This window comes from Misgurnus anguillicaudatus, chromosome 4 (genome assembly GCF_027580225.2).
Source record: "Misgurnus anguillicaudatus chromosome 4, ASM2758022v2, whole genome shotgun sequence".
NCBI lineage: Eukaryota > Metazoa > Chordata > Actinopteri > Cypriniformes > Cobitidae > Misgurnus > Misgurnus anguillicaudatus.
In genome coordinates, this window is record NC_073340.2 from 33208585 (window position 1) to 33227059 (window position 18475).

Consider the following 18475-nt stretch of genomic DNA (forward strand, 5'->3'; position numbering starts at 1 on the left):
TTGCATTTCATCAGCTCATTTGCATTTAAAAGGACACACCCCAAAAAATGGCACATTTTTGTTTACACCTACAAAGTGGCAATTTTAATATGCTATAATAAATTATGATATTTCTACCCAGTCTCACAAGGTTTCGTGATATAGTCACGTAATTTTTTGATTCTTTTTTCGTGATATTATCACGAATTCCTGTTTTCGTGTTATTATCACGGATTGGTTACTCAACTGCTTTTTCCTATTTTTAAACCATTGTCGCTTCGGTTTAGGGTTAGATTTGGTGCTTGCATTAGAATGTCACTTTATACATTGGTTTATACTATTTTTCTGATTTATTTTTTTTAATGTTGCCTGGCGTTGGGGTTAGAGTTGGGTTTGGGTAGGGATGTAATTTTATGTAAATCTAACCCTAAACCGAAGCGACAATGGTAAGAAAATAGGACAAAACAGTTGAGCAACCAATACGCGATAATCACACGAAAACAGGAATTCGTTATACGATCACGGAAAATACGAAAATTCATGATAATATCACGAAAAAAGAATAAAAAAATAACGTGACAATATAACGAAATTTCGTGAGACTGGGCTGGATATTTTCAGCTAAAACTTTGCATGTGTACTCTGGGGACACCAAAAAATGTATTTTCCATCTTGAAAAGTCTTGTGAAATATCTCCTTTAAACTCAGGTTATAAGCGACATCTACATAAAGGGCATCACTTCTCAGTTCAGGTGTTGCCAGACCTTTTGTCTCAGGTTGTCTTAAGAGAACAGCGAACTGATTTGTGGAAAAGGTCAAACTATGGCGAAATCAGATTTTGAGTCCAATTAACATTGAATTAATAATTGCCTTTGTTGGAGTGCCGTGTACCGCGGTGTCCCCATAGGTGACGGCTTTTAAAATCTTTTCAGTCGAATTAATTGGCAAAATTTCCCCAGAACGATAATTCATTTGACTGTGAAGACTAGAGAAGTAGTAATCAGTTGGTCATGCAGGAACTCTGGGTAATTGGTTGGTGTTGTGAGTGTGCATTTAGTGCTAAACATCTAGATTGTTATCCAGTTGATAATAGACTGTATTTAGCTTGTAAGCAGTGTTTAAGGTTAGATAACTGCAGTTGACTTCACCCGTTTAATCATAGATGAGAAAATAAACAGCATGTTTGATTCAAACCTACCAAGCTGCCTTTTCTTATACAAACGCTCTTTTAAGCTTTTTTTATTCATTTTTTGATATAATGACGTTTAATTTGTCACACTTTTATTATAGTGGTTTATTTGACCACTACTAAATCATCACTTATAACCATCAATATTCTCACTTGTATACTGTATGTGACTGATAAAGTGTGTATTTATGTCCAGGTAGAGGCGTTTAAAGTCAGTATGGATGAGGACAGTTTGCCCAGAGACAAGCGGCCTGTTGCATCTACACCCATACCAGGATCACCATGGTAAATAACTGATCTGTGTGCACAGAAATGATTGCAATGCTCACCCTTAATTTAATACAACTCCATAAATAATGAACACATCTCTGTCTGCATGCAATGTAATTACCAAGAAATTGAACTTTCACAGTTGTCTCAGTAACAACATAAACTTGATAATGCACATGTCTAAGGGCATTTACTTTTGTAACCGGCTATTAGATGTTTGTCGCATCATCTTTCATTTATTTCATAAATGTCATTGACTATAAGGCCATTTAAATGACACACATCATTTTTAAATTGAGTGTTTGATGACACACAAAAGTGAAATGCAGTGATCAAGTGTTAAAAACAAACACAAATCTGCATTGGGACATTGTGTTATGCCAGATATTTCTCTCAGCCAGAGCATTGTGTTGTTCTCTTCCCTGAATACAAACATAAACACACAAACACATTTTTTGCACCTCAGCAGGCATCGCAGCTTAATGCGTTCAGATTTGTTGACTCATAGAGCTGAATTCACTGGTAAATCTTTGAATTGAACTCATATTTGAGACGTTAAGGCCTCAGGGAACTTACAACTGTTGCATTATTATACACTTCAGGTGAAATTCGTATTGGGTGAGTCATTAAACTTCCAAAATTATCTTTATTTGTACATTTTCTGAGAGGTCTATCCTATACAAAGATACGTGTCCATCCACATGCACATCTGACATTTTGGTTTCGGTTCAAAACATGCAGAAATTTGAATATAAAGTGCAGGATTTGCTTAATGTTAAAATAGTTAATAAGAAAGATAAAGTTTGGTACCTGATTGTTGTTAAAAGAGTTATTAAAAGCGACAAGACTCGAAAATGTTCTTCCTTGCTTCCTTGTAATTTAACAATGGGAAAAATGGTTTGTGCGCCTAGCACACAGTCTAAAAGAGTTGTTTCTATTCTCGCAATGAGTAATGGGTGTGTTTTGGGCATAACGTGCAATAAACCAATGAAAGCCATATTTAAAAACATTTGTGTGCTGCTGCGCATCCATGCATGTGATAAGCAAACGCGCATTGCCGTCTTGTTTATAGGTGCATGTTACTAACACGCTCTTTAAATAACAAAAACAATATTGCGCCATTGACTTTATAGCAGGTTTTAGTTGGTCAATGGCGTAGTCTGTTTTAGTTGCCTCAAAATAGCAATGCACCAACAATGCTCACACACCTCGTTTTTAAAACCAGGACGCCCATGGGCGCAAATGTATTTTCTATTTAAACAACATGGCGCTGAACATGAAAATGACAACTGTGCCGTGCTGAAAAAAACTTTGCGCTGCATTGCACCCGAGTGTATGATAGGACCCATAGTCTCTGCATATCAAGCTGGGATAGGAGAAGGTGGTATTTAATGCATTTAAACACTGAAAAAAATCATCTTTGAGTCTCTAAAGCTATAAAAGAGCTCTTCGGGGAGAGTTTCTGGCCTTTAAGGGTATTTTATGTTTATTGTTTTATAAATATGCTGAGGTTGTATAGATGTGATCTACAAATACAGAATCCCTGCAATTACGGGAAGGATAAATAAAGCATGTGACCAGTGCCAGCCATCTGTCTGCACTATGAATAACTGCATATGAGCATGGCGGCGTTTCAGAGATCTTTAATATCATTGGGTCAGTTCTACAGCACTGACGATCTCACTGATGGGACGGCGAAGCAAAATGAAATGTCAGAATTGGTTTGTCATGGTTGGCATGAGGTTGTATCAAATTACCTCACAGACTACTGCAGAATCCATGAATACTTCATCCGACATGCACTGCGTGAGACCTGAAATATTACGAGACCTGAAAAATCATAATTGTGACGCAAAAGGACCTTTTCCAAAAATGTGTCACTTTTTGATTTATGACACAGAAGTATAATGTATAAAAGTAGGTACTTGAGGTTGTAGTCATCGTGAATTTTATCCATTTACAATCTTGTGGAACTGTCATCGTGAAAGATGAGTCCGGAAATGGCCGGTGAGGCAAAAAAAACACATCACGTTCAAAACTAAACAGTCAAAACAGCAGATCCGGCTTCAGTCGCCCCCTGCTTTTTGTCATTCAGACATCCGTTGGGATTTCTCAGCCACCTGGGAGAATATCACGAAACACTGTCAGATTGTTCCCTTGTGTGAAAGCATGCATTACATCTGTTTTGTCCAGGTGTGTGGTGTGGACAGGAGACGACAGGGTCTTTTTCTTCAATCCCACAATGCACCTGTCAGTGTGGGAAAAGCCGATGGATTTGAAAGACCGTGGAGACCTCAACCGCATCATAGAGGATCCACCACATAAACGCAAGAAAGACTCTTTAGGTGAGAGCTGCTCTTGCTGTTAACTATTCATTTAAACTAGTTTCATCTAATTATACTAGTATTGCTGGTAAATCCAAACATGCTGCTTTTGTTATTATAAATAAGCTGGTATAGCTCAGTGGTAGAGCATTGCATTAGCAGTATATAAAAGATCATAGGTTCAAATCCCGAATAAAAATAAATGTATTGTAAAGCACTGGATAAAATGCGTACATGTAATGCCAACCCCTCGATTACTTTTTAAAGAGAACTTGCTTAACTTTTGGCTTGAATTTTGCTATGAAATTCAGGGTCACATTTCGTGGGATGAACTCGACACGAAAGATTAATCCTCACAGTGAGATAATGATGCTCAAGCAAACGTTAATACACCCACAAACTGCAAAACCACGGCTGTACTCGTGGATTACGTGAAAGCACTAATCCAATGAAACAGCTCAACAAATATTGAATTAGTCTGGGTCTTGTCTGGAAGTTATTATACGGTTGGCTTGATTTCCCTGTAGGCTTCTCATCTGTATTGATTTAGTTTTATTGCCGTTATTCACAGATATCACCTATCCATGACCTTTACCTATTTGATGTTTACAATTTAAATAGGAAAAATGTTCATGGATTTATTTTACACATGAACAATGTGATATGAATGATGAGGTTATTGATATGCTGAACTTATATATAGGTAGTGTTGACACAAGAGATGCAACATCAGTGATTATAAATAAAGAATAAACCTAAAAATTGTAGACAGACGGAGGTGATAGGATACAGTTGTCGCATCGCTGCACCAGTATAGATGTTATTATGGGAGAGGTACAGTAAATATTGTGAATTGAAATGAGTTTGTTTCATCAACAGATGACGGCTCATATTCTCCCTTTGCTGATGATGAAGATGACAACGACGAAGACTGTGGATCAAAAACCAAGCGTAACAAGTAAGTGATGGAGTTGTGTGAAAACATGACTACATATTTATAAGACAAGGATGCTTTAACTGACGTGAGAGATTTTGACAGATGTGTGTGTCGCTCACCCTGATAATCGTGGCTCGACAGGACGTCGCTGATTTTGGGATGGCAACATCTGCACTCACAGCTTGGCACTTATTTCTCAAACTGTTCTTCTTGAGGATTTTTTTTATTTAACAGTTGGTTTTTGAAGTCCAACCAAACGTCTGCTTAGAGACAAGTGCCTACATCCACGCAATTTACATTTTAAGAAGAAATGTGAGATTTTGTTTGTCTTAAGCATTGAATAAAATAATCTTCAAATGATAGACGTAAATTTGCATAGATTCTGATTATCTGTGCTATCATCATATAGCATGAGCTGCTTGCATATCACTTCTAGCAATTCAGCATCTCTCCTCCACCCTTGAGTTTGCCAGAATATCTGCAATGCACCCCAAAATTCTTGATATGTATAATTATTCATATTTCTTTATTTTTTTAAAGGCTGGAGCACACCGTTGAGTGTGATGAAGTGAACAGAGGAAAAGGCAATGAGATGGGTTTACCACTGGAGCTTCGCATCACTCACTTCAGAGACATGCTGCTGGAACGAGGGGTAAACATATTTACATTTATCCAATAAGAGTAAATGAAGAGCTCACATGCAAAGGCTGTTAAATGTCACATGTGTCAAAAACGATGAAAAATGAATCAATACACTGACATGGTAATGCTAGACAGATACTTTGTTTGCACAGTCCTACCGTAATTTTGTCACTCCTAGACGTACATCTGGCGTCAGTGGGGAAACGTTTACCTCAATGAAGTAAAGTCAATAGCCTCTTTCACACAGTAATTCTGGTAAATTACCATGAATTTACCAGAATGAATTTACCAGTAAATACAAAAATGTGCTGTTCACACATGCTGTGACGTTCCGTCTTTTTACCAGTAAGACATCATTCACACATCAGTATCAAAATACCGGTGAACTCGGAGAGAAAGCGGAAGTTACCTGTGGCGCGCGGCCGGCGAGCTCCGTCCGTGTCGTATTTGTAAACGGCGGGTTATGACTTAATATCCACGGTCCGTATTTTGTTGTTTTCACATCTGTGGCAAACGGTCGCGCTCGCGACCAAACAACATTGCGTTAGGCGGCGTCAAACGGAACCTGCGCGTTTGCACATTAGGCTTCACAGATGGTGTGCTAAGGACGTCGGCAATTTGGCAATTAGATGGTGAGCTGTTTTAAACAACTTTGGTGAAGAAATGTGGATGTTAACTTCAGGTGTGCTCGACTTTTAAGCAACATGTGTGTGGAAACGTCCGTAAACAGTCTGGGGGAAACCGCGTCACCTGTATAAAAAACTTTCTGATTGGCCGCCCGATCTGTCAGCGCGGTCTGACGTCATCTAAATGCCGGCAATGCTATATTTTTCGTTCACACACAGCGCTTACCGGCAAATTACCGTTAATCTTACAACCTGTCTTACTGGTAAATTGGGAGCACTGATTTACCGGAAAGGTTCTGTTCACACATGACATGTTAACTGCAATTTACCAGTAAATTACCAGTAAAGACTGTATGTGTGAAAGGGACTACTGTCTCACCAGGCTATGTTTATTCGGCTATCCAGTGCTAAGCTTCGATGAAACTTCACGAGACCGGTGAAATGCTTCCACAGAGCAGGAGATACGCGGCGTGATGGATATGCGTGAAAATCAGATGACATGATTTCACAACTTTTCATTGGCCATTTAGATATGTGAAGCATACAGAAATGAACCTGGACATTCAATCCGTCGAAAAATCTCAAAATCGGCAAAATGGACATACGTGGTTTTCATCGGACAGCGACGATATGTTAAACGCCACAACGGTTTTTCTCCAAAGGAAGTTTTATTTAACAAAATATGTTCAGGTAATCAACCAATCAGTGCAAGAGGAAGCCGGTATAGATGGTTTCATCGGACACACTTGCGGTTACGCGATACACGTCTGGTCCGAACTTTACTTCCGATTTCTTTTTTTAATGGTCTGACTAGTTGCTAAACTGAAATACCTCGTCAAAAATAACAAATGTTTTGGTTTCCTAGGTAATCTACGTGTTATTTTGCTTGTTATATAAAAACTCTGTTTAAATTACTTTGTTGTTATTTATTCTTAGGGGAGTTTACCGGAAGTTACGTGTTGACCACGAAAGCCGCTTGTTTATGTTGTTACTGCTGAAAACAAGTTTCATAGCATCCCTGCACCACCCCATCACCTTTCTCTTGGATGGTTCTTTTCCAAGTAAAAGGTGGGAGTTCTCTGGGTTCGGGACAAATTCCCAGCTCGGGGCCCTCTCCGGACAGCAAGCCAAATACGCATAAAATAAATATATGCAAATTACTTTATTTACTCGTAAAAAGGCCTGCAAGTGCACAGAAGATATGGATGAACGATGGCACAAATACATGGTGCAAACCGGATAAAGGAGGTTCACAGAATATATTAGGATATTGACAACATTTTTGGATCCTTTACCTTTTTAAAAAAGAGATTTTTGCATGCACTCAGAGGGTTTAACAGCTAAATAAATTGGTTAAATGCCAGTAAAATGACTAAAATGACATTTATGAAAATTAGGCTTTTTAATTACTGACTAATAACTTTTCATTGGCATTAAAGTGAAATTACTGAACCTAAACATAACCACCTGTTAAAATTTGCAAGAAAACATTTCAAATGCACTTTTTGAGGTTTTGCATCCAAGATCTTCACATATAACTTTAGGCTATGAGTGTTAAAGAAATGCACTTGTTGCTTTATTTAAAGGGGACAGAGACTAAAAAAAGTTTTTACCTTGTCTTAGTTGTATAACTGTAGTCTACCCGCATTTAGAAATGTCCGCCAGAAAATGGCCCAATCTGAACAACGGATATATATTTTGTAAAATGCATCTCAATCCTCCCCACTCTCATTCAATTCCCCTTCAAAATCATTTGCATACATCCGGCCTCTCGCCTCCAACGGGAAGTAAATGCAGCAGTGTTCACAAAGTTCAAGGCGAATGGCGTGTGGCGTTCCGAGGTGTGCTTTTCTATCTGTAAAATTTTGGTCTGTCCGTGTTCTGAAGACAGCAGTTTATTCTTTTGAATGGCAGAAAAGGCAGCCAATCAGCGTCAAGTGCTTGCATTTCATAATGAGGTTGCAGTTAAGCCTGAAGGGACGCCAAATAGGTGCAAAACCACGCGTTTAAAATCCCCCAACCCAATATAGCTTTCTGAGAGTGTCTTTTAGGAAGCTTCTAATGGTGCATTCACACCAGCCGTGGTAGAGGCGGCAAAAACACGTTATTCGCGTGTAGTTGGACGCTTGAACATTTTGAGTTTACTCGCTTGATTCGCGCGTGAAAGCCACAAATTCTAGTCATTCGAAACATTCACGCGGAAATTCGCGTCATGGGAGGGGCTTCTGCATCTCCGCTGAGACTCTGTTCGCTTCCTGTAATCACATCACTACTATAGCAAGGTCCTGATTGGTTAATGGTCGCAGAAATTCACCAAAATTCAGATTTTTCAACTCGTGCGTTTCCCGCGGCAAAGCTCAATCCGCGCATACCGTGCTGCAGAATGCCTATTCGCGTCTTCTATTAGAGATCGACCGATATATCTGTTTTCCGATATTTTTCCCGATATTTGAGCATTTTCCGATGATCGGATATCGGGTTTGTGATATCGGATTGACCGATAAACGAGAGAATTGAGAATTGCGCGCTGGACGCATCTGAGGAGAGGAGCTCACAGCAGCAGCGTGCACAGCAAATATGACGGCGGAGTGACGCGACTTCATTAAAAGGACTTTGAGTATACTTACTTTGCATCTGAGGCATTTATAACACATCTTATTTGTGCATTAATGTATGTTATGTTAAATAAGTTGATATATTAAAAGCAATGTATGCAGTTTGTCCAAGAATAGAGACGAACTCACAAAATCACGTGCTGTTCACTTATCGGGGTTGAAGGCTGAAGCTTTTAACAAGATTTACCATAAGTTATATTAAAATTTACCAGATTTACCAAACATTATTTTGCTAAAATATCTATATAAATGTCTGTGGATATGAATTAATTATTTATTACATCCGCAAGCGGTCACAGTTTGATACAGTTAATGCGTGAGTAAATGCATAGATAACAGCGCTGTCAACAGCCATTTCATAAGCTATAACAACAAAATATTAATTATTCTGACATCAAATAACATTACCAGTTAAGAAATTCAGTGATATATAAGCCGTTTTGTTTATTACTTTCCTGAATGTAGTATTTCAGTCAGTGATATTATTTGTAAAACCTCTTTGCTAACTACTTGTTTTACTGCTGAAGGCTACATGTTGCTGGTCAAAACAACCATATTATTCCAAAAAAAGCACTTAATCCACCTGTTTTACTCTATAAACTATGTATAACAAGCAGCCAACTCCGCTATACTTTTCTCTCTCTCCCGCTGCCAACCGCAGCGCGACCTTTGGATCAGTCCATTTCTGACGAAATGATAGGGGTGTTTGGAATGGTCCATGTTTTGGTAATATAGTTTCTACATTCATTAAATTAATATTATTCTTTACTCTTTCAGACCCCTCTATTTATTACTTTGTATGCAAAGAGGGAGTGATTGTGATGATGATTATTATTATAAGGGTTTGTTCAGTTCAGTAGTGTTGTAGTAATTATTATGTCAAAAACAGAAGTATAACAGTAAATAAAAATCGGTTCAGCATATCGGTTATCGGGCACATAAGCATCCAAATATTTGTTATTGGCATCGGTTTAAAAAAATGAGTATCGGTCGATCTCTATCTTCTATGTCACCTTTAAGCCACCCTCATGGTTAACTAAAGCCTAATAAGACCCAAGAGGAATTTGCTATATTTTAATGCAAACCTTTTGCATACACTGGTGACCATGGCCAACAAATTCCAGAGTGGGTCAACATTTTTGTGAGCAGTATTGCTTTAAGAAACCACCTTAGTTTTTCCAACGATGTGAACTGGTGATTTATAGCACTTTATAGTTTATCTCTATAATCAAGCCCATGATCAATTCCTGAACACTTCTTCACAAAACCCCACAATGAGCGCCTCAGCCTTGAAATCTCACGGAGGGAGCACTTTCTACTCCATCAAAGGCTGTGAATGTGCACACAGTGTGAATGTTAAAACCAAGTAAGGCAGCAGGCAGTAATTGACGCAAGTTTGTTGTGGTTGAGCTGTATTTCATCCCAGTTGTCTTGAACAGGTGTCGGCGTTCTCCACATGGGAGAAGGAATTACACAAAATCGTCTTTGACCCACGATACCTGCTGCTGTGTCCGGAGGAACGTAAACAGGTAGCTCTCGCTTTTGCTCACATCAAACTCGATAAACATCAAATGGAATTACCTCAAGTTTTCCCCATTTTGCTGTGAAGTTACGTTTTTATGGTACAAATCATTTTATGATGGAAATAATTTTACTGGAAATTAAACTCAAATGGCTTCTGAATTAAATAACCTTGCGGCAATGCATATTTTTATTTAATAGGGTGAATCCAATACTTTACAAAATGAACCGCATTACCTCATTTGATTAGTTTCTGATCTTATTTAAAAACGCATGGACGCAAGCCAGAAGATAAATTATTCATAACAAATAAATTAGTTTGGCACCAGTGCAAAAACATCATCAGACTGCATAACATTTGAGTTGAAAACAAAAGACTGAAAACATAAATGCGGCCTGTATATCTGTGTTCACTCATCAACTTTTGATATTAATCCCTACTGCATTGCGAATTTAATATTAACTCTTTCCCAGCCATTGATGAGTAATCGCATCAATTATAGGAGAAAACATTTCCCTGCCAATGACATTTCTTTGTCGAGTTTTTAAGGTAATCTGGATTTCCGCTATTATCCACTAGATGTCGCTCTTACCCAATTCATAAAAATACTAAAGCAAAAAATAATTCAATTTTAAACACCGTGTATGTTTTGATCATCATCCTGAATCTAATATAAAAATTATTTTACAAACATGCAATTATCTCAGCTTTTGTTCAAAATTTGGTATTTTTGAAGAAACCTACTCAATATTAAAGAGCTTATAAAATAGAACAAATGAAAATAGGATGAAACTTTTTTCCTGTTTTGTTTGTTTGAAAGTAGAGGATCTTTTTTCATTTCATATTTTTTTTCATGTTTCTATTTTTATATATTTATAGAAGAACAATTTCCTGGAAGGCATTTTGTGAAACTTTTGTGAAAATCACAACTTTTTAAAAAAGGCTCATATTCGTATTAGTTGTGGATATCTATACTGCCCTACAAAGGCAAAAGACCTTAACTCGCTAGAGTGTAGAACTGAGAAAAAATGACTTTAAAGTTTAGACTTTTCAGTGACTTTAGTTCACTAAAAAAATGATTAATTGAATTTAATAATTTTTTTTAAGGTAAGTGGTTGCAATCAATTTATTTAAGCTACATTTAAACAAAAAAGATTAGTTAAGTAAAATAAAATATAAAACTTTTGTTTAAATGTAGCTTAAATAAATTGATTGCAACCACTTACCTTAAAAAAATGATTAAATTCAATTAATCATTTTTTTCAGTGTTGTCAGTTATTTTCTTGATTTTTATTTTCTCGAAAAAACAACAAAATTGATTCAAGATACTTATCCACATGATAAAGGAGGTCTTGAATGTCCCAAAAATATCAATAACTAATTTTCGACCTAAAACGAAGTTACTGCCTTTTGCCTTTGTAGGGCAGTATAATAATCTATGATAATCTTTTATTACTATACATCTACCAAACAACACTATTTAATAACAAACTTTGTAATCATATGACTAAAATGAAAACATTTGGCGTCTTCATCCACAGATATTCGATCAGTTTGTCAAAGCAAGAATGAATGAGGAGTACAAAGAGAAAAAGTGCAAACTTCAGCAAGCAAGAGAGGAATACAGAAAACTGCTGGAGGAGTCAAAAATCACGTCTAGGTGAGTTTTAATACAGCCCAGGTTTAAACCCGTATTATGCCTTTTGCTGATGCATAAATAAAGTGACTCCAGGACAAGCTTTATTTATTCAGCAGCGCTGTTAATAACTGATGGACTTTGCCATTCTGTTCCAGGTTTCTTTGGGTTTGTGTATTTAATAACCTTGTTTCCTCTCTGAGGTTTCACATGAGACATGAAAGAGTCTCCAGACTTTTCCTGTGCCTTTACTATCTTCCTTTCCTGCTTAATTTATAGTAAACATATTTGAGGAAATGTAAATCAAAGGCCTAATGTTAATACATGTACATGCTCTTGCACAATATATATTTTAAGAAAGAGATCATCTTAAATAAGTCATTGACTTGGGTAGATACATACAGTGAATATAATTTTTTCTCCCATTGAAAAGTCTCACAGGGAAACAGTATGTATGCCACTCTTGACTTTGCTGTGTACTTTTTAAATATAACATACACTACTACAGTAAAATACAGTATGGCGCTTTTCCATTACATAGTACCCCACCGGTCGGGGGGTGGTCTCGGCTCACTTTACTTTGGCTTTTCCATTGAGTTTAGTACCACTTCAGAGTTGGAGGGATTATAGGCGTGTCATTATATTTGCGCTGCCTACTGCTGTGACATTAAACAAAATGTGGGAGCGAGCAACAGAGTGAGCATCGTTGGAATGCAGTGTTTCCCATACATTCATTTATTTGTCACAAAATCAAAATTGACCACCACAAATAGATGTTTGCACATCGCGTTTATCACTACCCCTGTATGGAGGACCACAAGAGTCATGCAAAATGTAATAAAGAACTTCAATATATAATAACTACCTGGACAATAAAAATAGCAATAAATAAATTTGTTTAAAAATATATTAATTAATCTATAAATAAATAGACAAAGTTACAAAAAAAAATATTATGTAACATTTTATTAGGCAATAAAAAGTGAGATTATAAAAATAAGGTAGAAATGTAATAATAATCCATTAATAAATATTTCAAATTAATATAACAATTTACAAAAACAACATAAAACACTCAATAAGTTCATCATTTTAAATTGCATTTATAAATTCTTAATTAAATAATGGAATTTCAAAATTTATTTCAAAAAGCAATTTAAAAAGAGAAATAAATAACTGGATTTATGAATTGAACTACGAATACAGGTTTAAAAGGGCATTTCCGTTTGACATTTCTGTTTTCATTTTCCCGATGGTTTTCCTTATTCTTTTCGCTATTTGATTTGCGTTTCGTTTTAGCCTCTTTATTTAGCTTTTCCGTGACTCTTTGGGTCCTCATCCGAGATGTATAAATTTGCGCATGACGTACAATCAGAGCCAATCAGCAAGCTTGTTACATCCACCTGGCCATAGGTAATTTGCATTTCTCATTTGACCATTTGCAAGGACCCAAGGAGTCATGGAAATGTGTTTGACACAGGGGCGTCGCTAGACCCCTTTTACTGGGGCACGTGCCCCAGTGTAAATCTTTTGTGCCCCTGTGTAAATCTCAAGTTTACATTAGCAGTTAACTATTCCTTTACAAAGACAATCGCGGCAAAACGGATCTTTATGCAATGTAGTTACCCAATTCACGTTTGAGCAGTCGCACTGACGCGTGCACGCCCCAATTCATGTCCGCGTCCACGGATTCATTCATGTCAAATATTGACGCCATGGGATGAGGATGTGTAGTTCATGTCCGTGCGCGACTGCTTTGCCGTGCGCCGCCGCATACAAAGTACACGCGATTGAGTTGGTTTATGAAAACATGACGAGACTAAAGTAAGTTTCTAAATAATAATGGAAATCATATTTTCATTTCTCATGTGATGAACATCAGAAATGTTTTGTGCAAAGCAGTAAAAGGGAAGCAAAAATGAGAGATGATGAGTTAAGGGAGTAAAGACACATAACATCTTACCCTGTCAGGGCTCAAACATTAGAGGATAAATCTCAGGAAAACCTCTGTCAATAGTCTATAAAATTGCATTGTTCACAATACAAAAACTGTGTTATACTGTTCTGTATTTTCAGATATGAAATTAATATTTAGTTCACTAGCTCTAGGTCATTACATAAACAGTTAGCAGTAACTAAGATAGATTTTTTAGTAGCAGTCATAAAATGAAAATATTCTTAAAAATAAAAAAAGAAGTTATTAATCATTGTTATGTAAAATGCAAATGTGCATAAAAATATTTTCTCTCCTGCCATTATTTCCAAACATTTTATGCCTTAAAACATGTTAATAATGTTGTATATATGTATATATGAAGATGATACTTAAATATTTTTAAATAAATGTTTGTCTTTCCCAGTACTTGTTTTGCAATGTTGGAATAGTGGGTTAAGCAAAGGAAATTGTATCTTGCACACCACAGGCTTTCAAGGAAAAAAAAATAATAATGGGGGGCCCGTGCCCCAGTAGAGCTTTATGTCTAGCAACGCCCCTGGTTTGACACATGAAAACATCTCGGGTTACGTATGTAACTGTTGTTCCCTGAGAAGGGAACGAGACGCTGCTTCTCCCTTGCCATACACCCTGCGTCCCTGTAACGCCGTCTTTGGCAATATTTCAGATAGCAATATACTTCCTGGCTCCTGCATCACCCTGTCTTTGTCGTTAAGCCTCACCATTGGTTGAATTTGATATACACATTCAGACGCACTTACCCCTGGAGGTGTCCCCAAAGTGTCACCGCAGTGACTCAGCGCGAGTTCCCTCGAAAGGGAACTGTAACAATGTATCTTAATAGGTAACACGATGTTACCTTGCTCTCACTTGAAATGTGTTCCCAAATTTAGTCCTTGAATTTAAGGGGTATTGCACCTGGAAAGTCCTTGAAAGGTCCTTTAATTTGAAGTTAACTAAGGTGTGGGAACCCTGACTAAAGGTGGATATTGTTTCCAAATCTGCCTATAATAGATAGATAACCACACATTCATCCATCCATAATTCTTCATTTAATCATCTTTGTATTAAGCAGCAATGCATAGAAATAGATTGTTTTAAAGGGCTGCACAATTAAGATGAAAAATCATAATAGTAAGTTATTTCCCCTGATATTGTCTTAAAGGTGCAGTGTGTAATTTTTAGAAGGATCTCTTGACAGAAATATTATACAAAACTACATTATCAGGGGTGTATAAAGACCTTACATAATGAACCGCTATGTGTTTATGAAGGTCCCCTTACATGGAAGTCGCCATTTTGTGCCGCCATTTTTCTACAGAAGCCTTAAACGGACAATTGTTTTTACTAAGTTGTCTCCGACTTTGACATGTCTGTCCGGTGGCGGCTACCGTAGCTTCTCTGTGTTTCAAAAGCGAGGGGTGAGCAGTGGATTAAGCCGTTGGTAGCAATTTTCAACTTCACCACTAGATGCCGCTAAAATTTACACACTGCACCTTTAACAGTTATCATTTTGATGAATTGTTTTCATTTCATTATCATTGTATACCTGAGGGTTTTATTGTATCACTGTGTGACAACTAACCCCACTATGTAAAATGTTTTCAATCCCAGCTATAGGAGTTGCTGATATGTTTCAAAATGCTGTTATATTTTAGGTAACAAGTGTTTAAAATAATATAACTTACACACCCAACTCGAAAAAATCATAAGACAAAGAAATTTACTTGTATGCCTCCTATTGTTCAATATCTTAACCAAACCACATCAAAACTTTTGACAAATTCATTCTGACAAGTGAGAGAAAAAGACTAAAAGCACAGATTGCTCAGCCCTGTATAAATATGTAAAGTAGCTGCATTACAATTAACCCCGCGTTAGTTTGTGCCCGCTCACCCCTATATGCAATGGAAAGGCACAAATACTGTAAGGCTAAAGAAATACACAATAATCACAAAAAAGACAAGAACACAAGATGCAAGATTTTTCATTTATAAAAATGCAACCACTAGACACAGAGATGGAAAATCGAGATTTCACTGAATGCTTTGAAATGAGGTGATGTTTTCATGTGAGACTGGCCTGTGGGAGGTAAACCTAATGTTTCAGCACATTGGGTATCAAGGTTTATGTTTAGCCGCTATAGTGCTGTGAGGCAGTACAAGACAGCAGATAATGTATTACTCCCGAAGCAGGTACATGCATTTTCATCTGATGTTTTCACTTGAACGTTTCGCTCCACCACCTGAAGCAAAACGTACCGCTTCCTAAGGTTTCTTTTATTGAGATTTTACCATCAAGCCAAAAAAACATCCACAATCAAACCCCTATTTTGTTTTTCGTGTTGTTCAGAAAGAAAACAGGATCGAGAGCGATCACGGACAACAATTTCGAGCCATAATAAAACATCATACCACTTGAAGAGCTCATTTCTGTTTTCTCTCTCGTAGGTCAACATTCAAAGAGTTTTCGGAAAAATACGGAAAAGATCCACGATTCAAACAAGTTCTCAAGAGGAAAGACCAGGAACTTTTTTTCACCCAGTTCATCAACACGTTAAAAAAGCGGGATAAAGAAAACCGACTGCGTCTGAGAAAGATGAGATGAGGACCTGTTGGCATTGAACCCTTCAGCTGATTCTCAGTAACTAATTCATCATGATCAGGAACAGTGTACAGTATATGATGATAATATCTGTCCACATGTCTGACCGGATGATGGGAGTGAAACCAACAACAGACGGTGTTATTTGCTTTCCAGTGACTGATTTTCAAACAATGGAAGCGGCTTTAGGGATCAGCTGCTTCTGAATGAACTCTATATAATTTGTTTCATATTGAAGCTCTTAATCTCCAGTCGAGGTGTCTGAATCACAACGCTGAACATGAATACAGAAGTAAACAAACATAGATGAAGCCATTGACTTGTGCATACAGACGGAGAAAGATTTTTTTAATAATTGTAAATAAATGTTGATTTCCCGGCGCTGTACTTTAAGTAACTGTACTGTAGTGAAACTTTTTTTTTAATTCTCCATTGAATCTAAGAAATTGATAAGTGATGTTGTGCATTGATAGATTTTTGTCTAACGGTTTGTTGTAATTAAATTTGTCATGATATTGTAAAATAAAAAAGCTGAAAGTTAAATAAAAGTTTGACATTGCAAAGCTGAGATGGATTCTCTTCACAGTTTTGAAAATATTTATTTGAAAGATAAGGATTTTGAGGTTTTTAAATAATGACAATTAAATCAAATAAGTCTTTATTCCTGTGCTCATTAAGTTCATTCAATGCAAAATCATATTGTTACCATGTAACAACTACAAATGATATGATAGTATGTTGACATTTTCACCTTTTGATCTACCTGGTTAATATATATATATATATATATATATATATATATATATATATATATATATATATATATATATATATATATATATATATATATATATATATATATATATATATATATATATATTATTATTATTATTATCACTGGACTGATGCTAAAAGAAAAATGACCTCCGATGAAATGCCAAGATTTTGACAGGTACAAACGTCCTAGCCGAAGCAAAGTTATCCTTAAAAGGTTTTCTTATTATCTGTGACATGACACAGGGAATGTAGTTGATGTATTCGCTTTCATTTGTCTTCCTGAATGTCTGACAAAATAAGTGACTCAAACTTTTGTGGCAAAGTTATCCAAATAGTACTCCACATGCATTTGTCAGTGTCATCTCATAGATACCACCACTCACAAGCATTTACATTTACTGTACATTTATGCAGTGCCGGCCCGAGCCTCTTAGGGGCCATAAGCAGAATTTGTTTGGGGGACCCCCTCCCACCACCTTTTTTAATAAAAAAATTAAGAAATTACAAACATTCATAAAAAGAACAAAGTTGCACATTAAGTAAGGTCTAAAATTAGCATTAGGTTCAGAAATCAAATCAAATGAATCATAACGCTGTCTTTATTGTATGAATTAAATACAATTATTATTTTTTAGAGCTACAAAAGTGATTTTCTCATTGTCTGGGATTGTTTGATTAACATTAATGACACAGACTTAAGTAGGTTAATTGAGGTTACTGTCTCTTTAAGAGAAGCACAGACCTGGTTTCTGCCTAATCTATACATAAACCTAAGACATAAACAAATGTTTTATTGGAAAAAGAGTACTGTGGAGATCATTTTGTTTGTATGTGCCCTGTCAAGAACAGAATGATTTTATGTTCGCTTGCTTTTTTTTGCTTTGCTGAAACGCGTCTCCACATGTGTCCACTACTGAGTGCACTTAAGCGCGCACGCACACAGACGGAGGACAACTTACAAACGGTGCAGCATAAAAATTTTGTTGTTTTTTAGTCCTCTATTCCTCAAATGTATGTTAATGGACTACAGTATGACACATACATTCATTCATTTATATTACTTGTATAAGTTATTTAATTGTAAAAAAACGATTGGGGGCCCCCTGGTGGCCACGGGGCACCAAGCAGCCGCTTAGTTCGCTTATGCCTCGGGCCGTCCCTGCATTTCTGCATTTGGCAAATACACTTATACCAAAGCAACTTACAGGGCTTTATAAGGTAAACATTTTTATCAGTATGTGTGTTCCAAAACCCATGACCTTTTGAGCTGCCAGCGCAATGCTTTACCAATCAGTTATACAGGATATGAAATGTTACATTTAAAGGTGCCTTAGAATGTAAAACTGTATTTATCTAGGCATAGATGTATAATAAAAGTTCTGTACATGGTAATGACATAT

General features: G+C 36.6%; 1 protein-coding gene across 1 annotated transcript in view; it reads left to right on the top strand.

Annotated features, from left to right (window-relative positions):
• The window catches only part of tcerg1l (transcription elongation regulator 1 like), a 120433-nt gene extending 103567 nt beyond the window's left edge, over positions 1-16866 (top strand). Inside the window, exons 8-14 of the mRNA XM_055176072.2 lie at positions 1365-1453; positions 3632-3783; positions 4642-4720; positions 5240-5351; positions 10022-10111; positions 11646-11764; positions 16145-16866. Of these exons, the coding sequence (XP_055032047.2) occupies positions 1365-1453; positions 3632-3783; positions 4642-4720; positions 5240-5351; positions 10022-10111; positions 11646-11764; positions 16145-16301 (798 nt within the window). The 3' untranslated portion in view covers positions 16302-16866. The remainder of the gene's footprint in view (positions 1-1364; positions 1454-3631; positions 3784-4641; positions 4721-5239; positions 5352-10021; positions 10112-11645; positions 11765-16144) is intronic.
• Positions 16867-18475: the final 1609 nt, after the last annotated feature.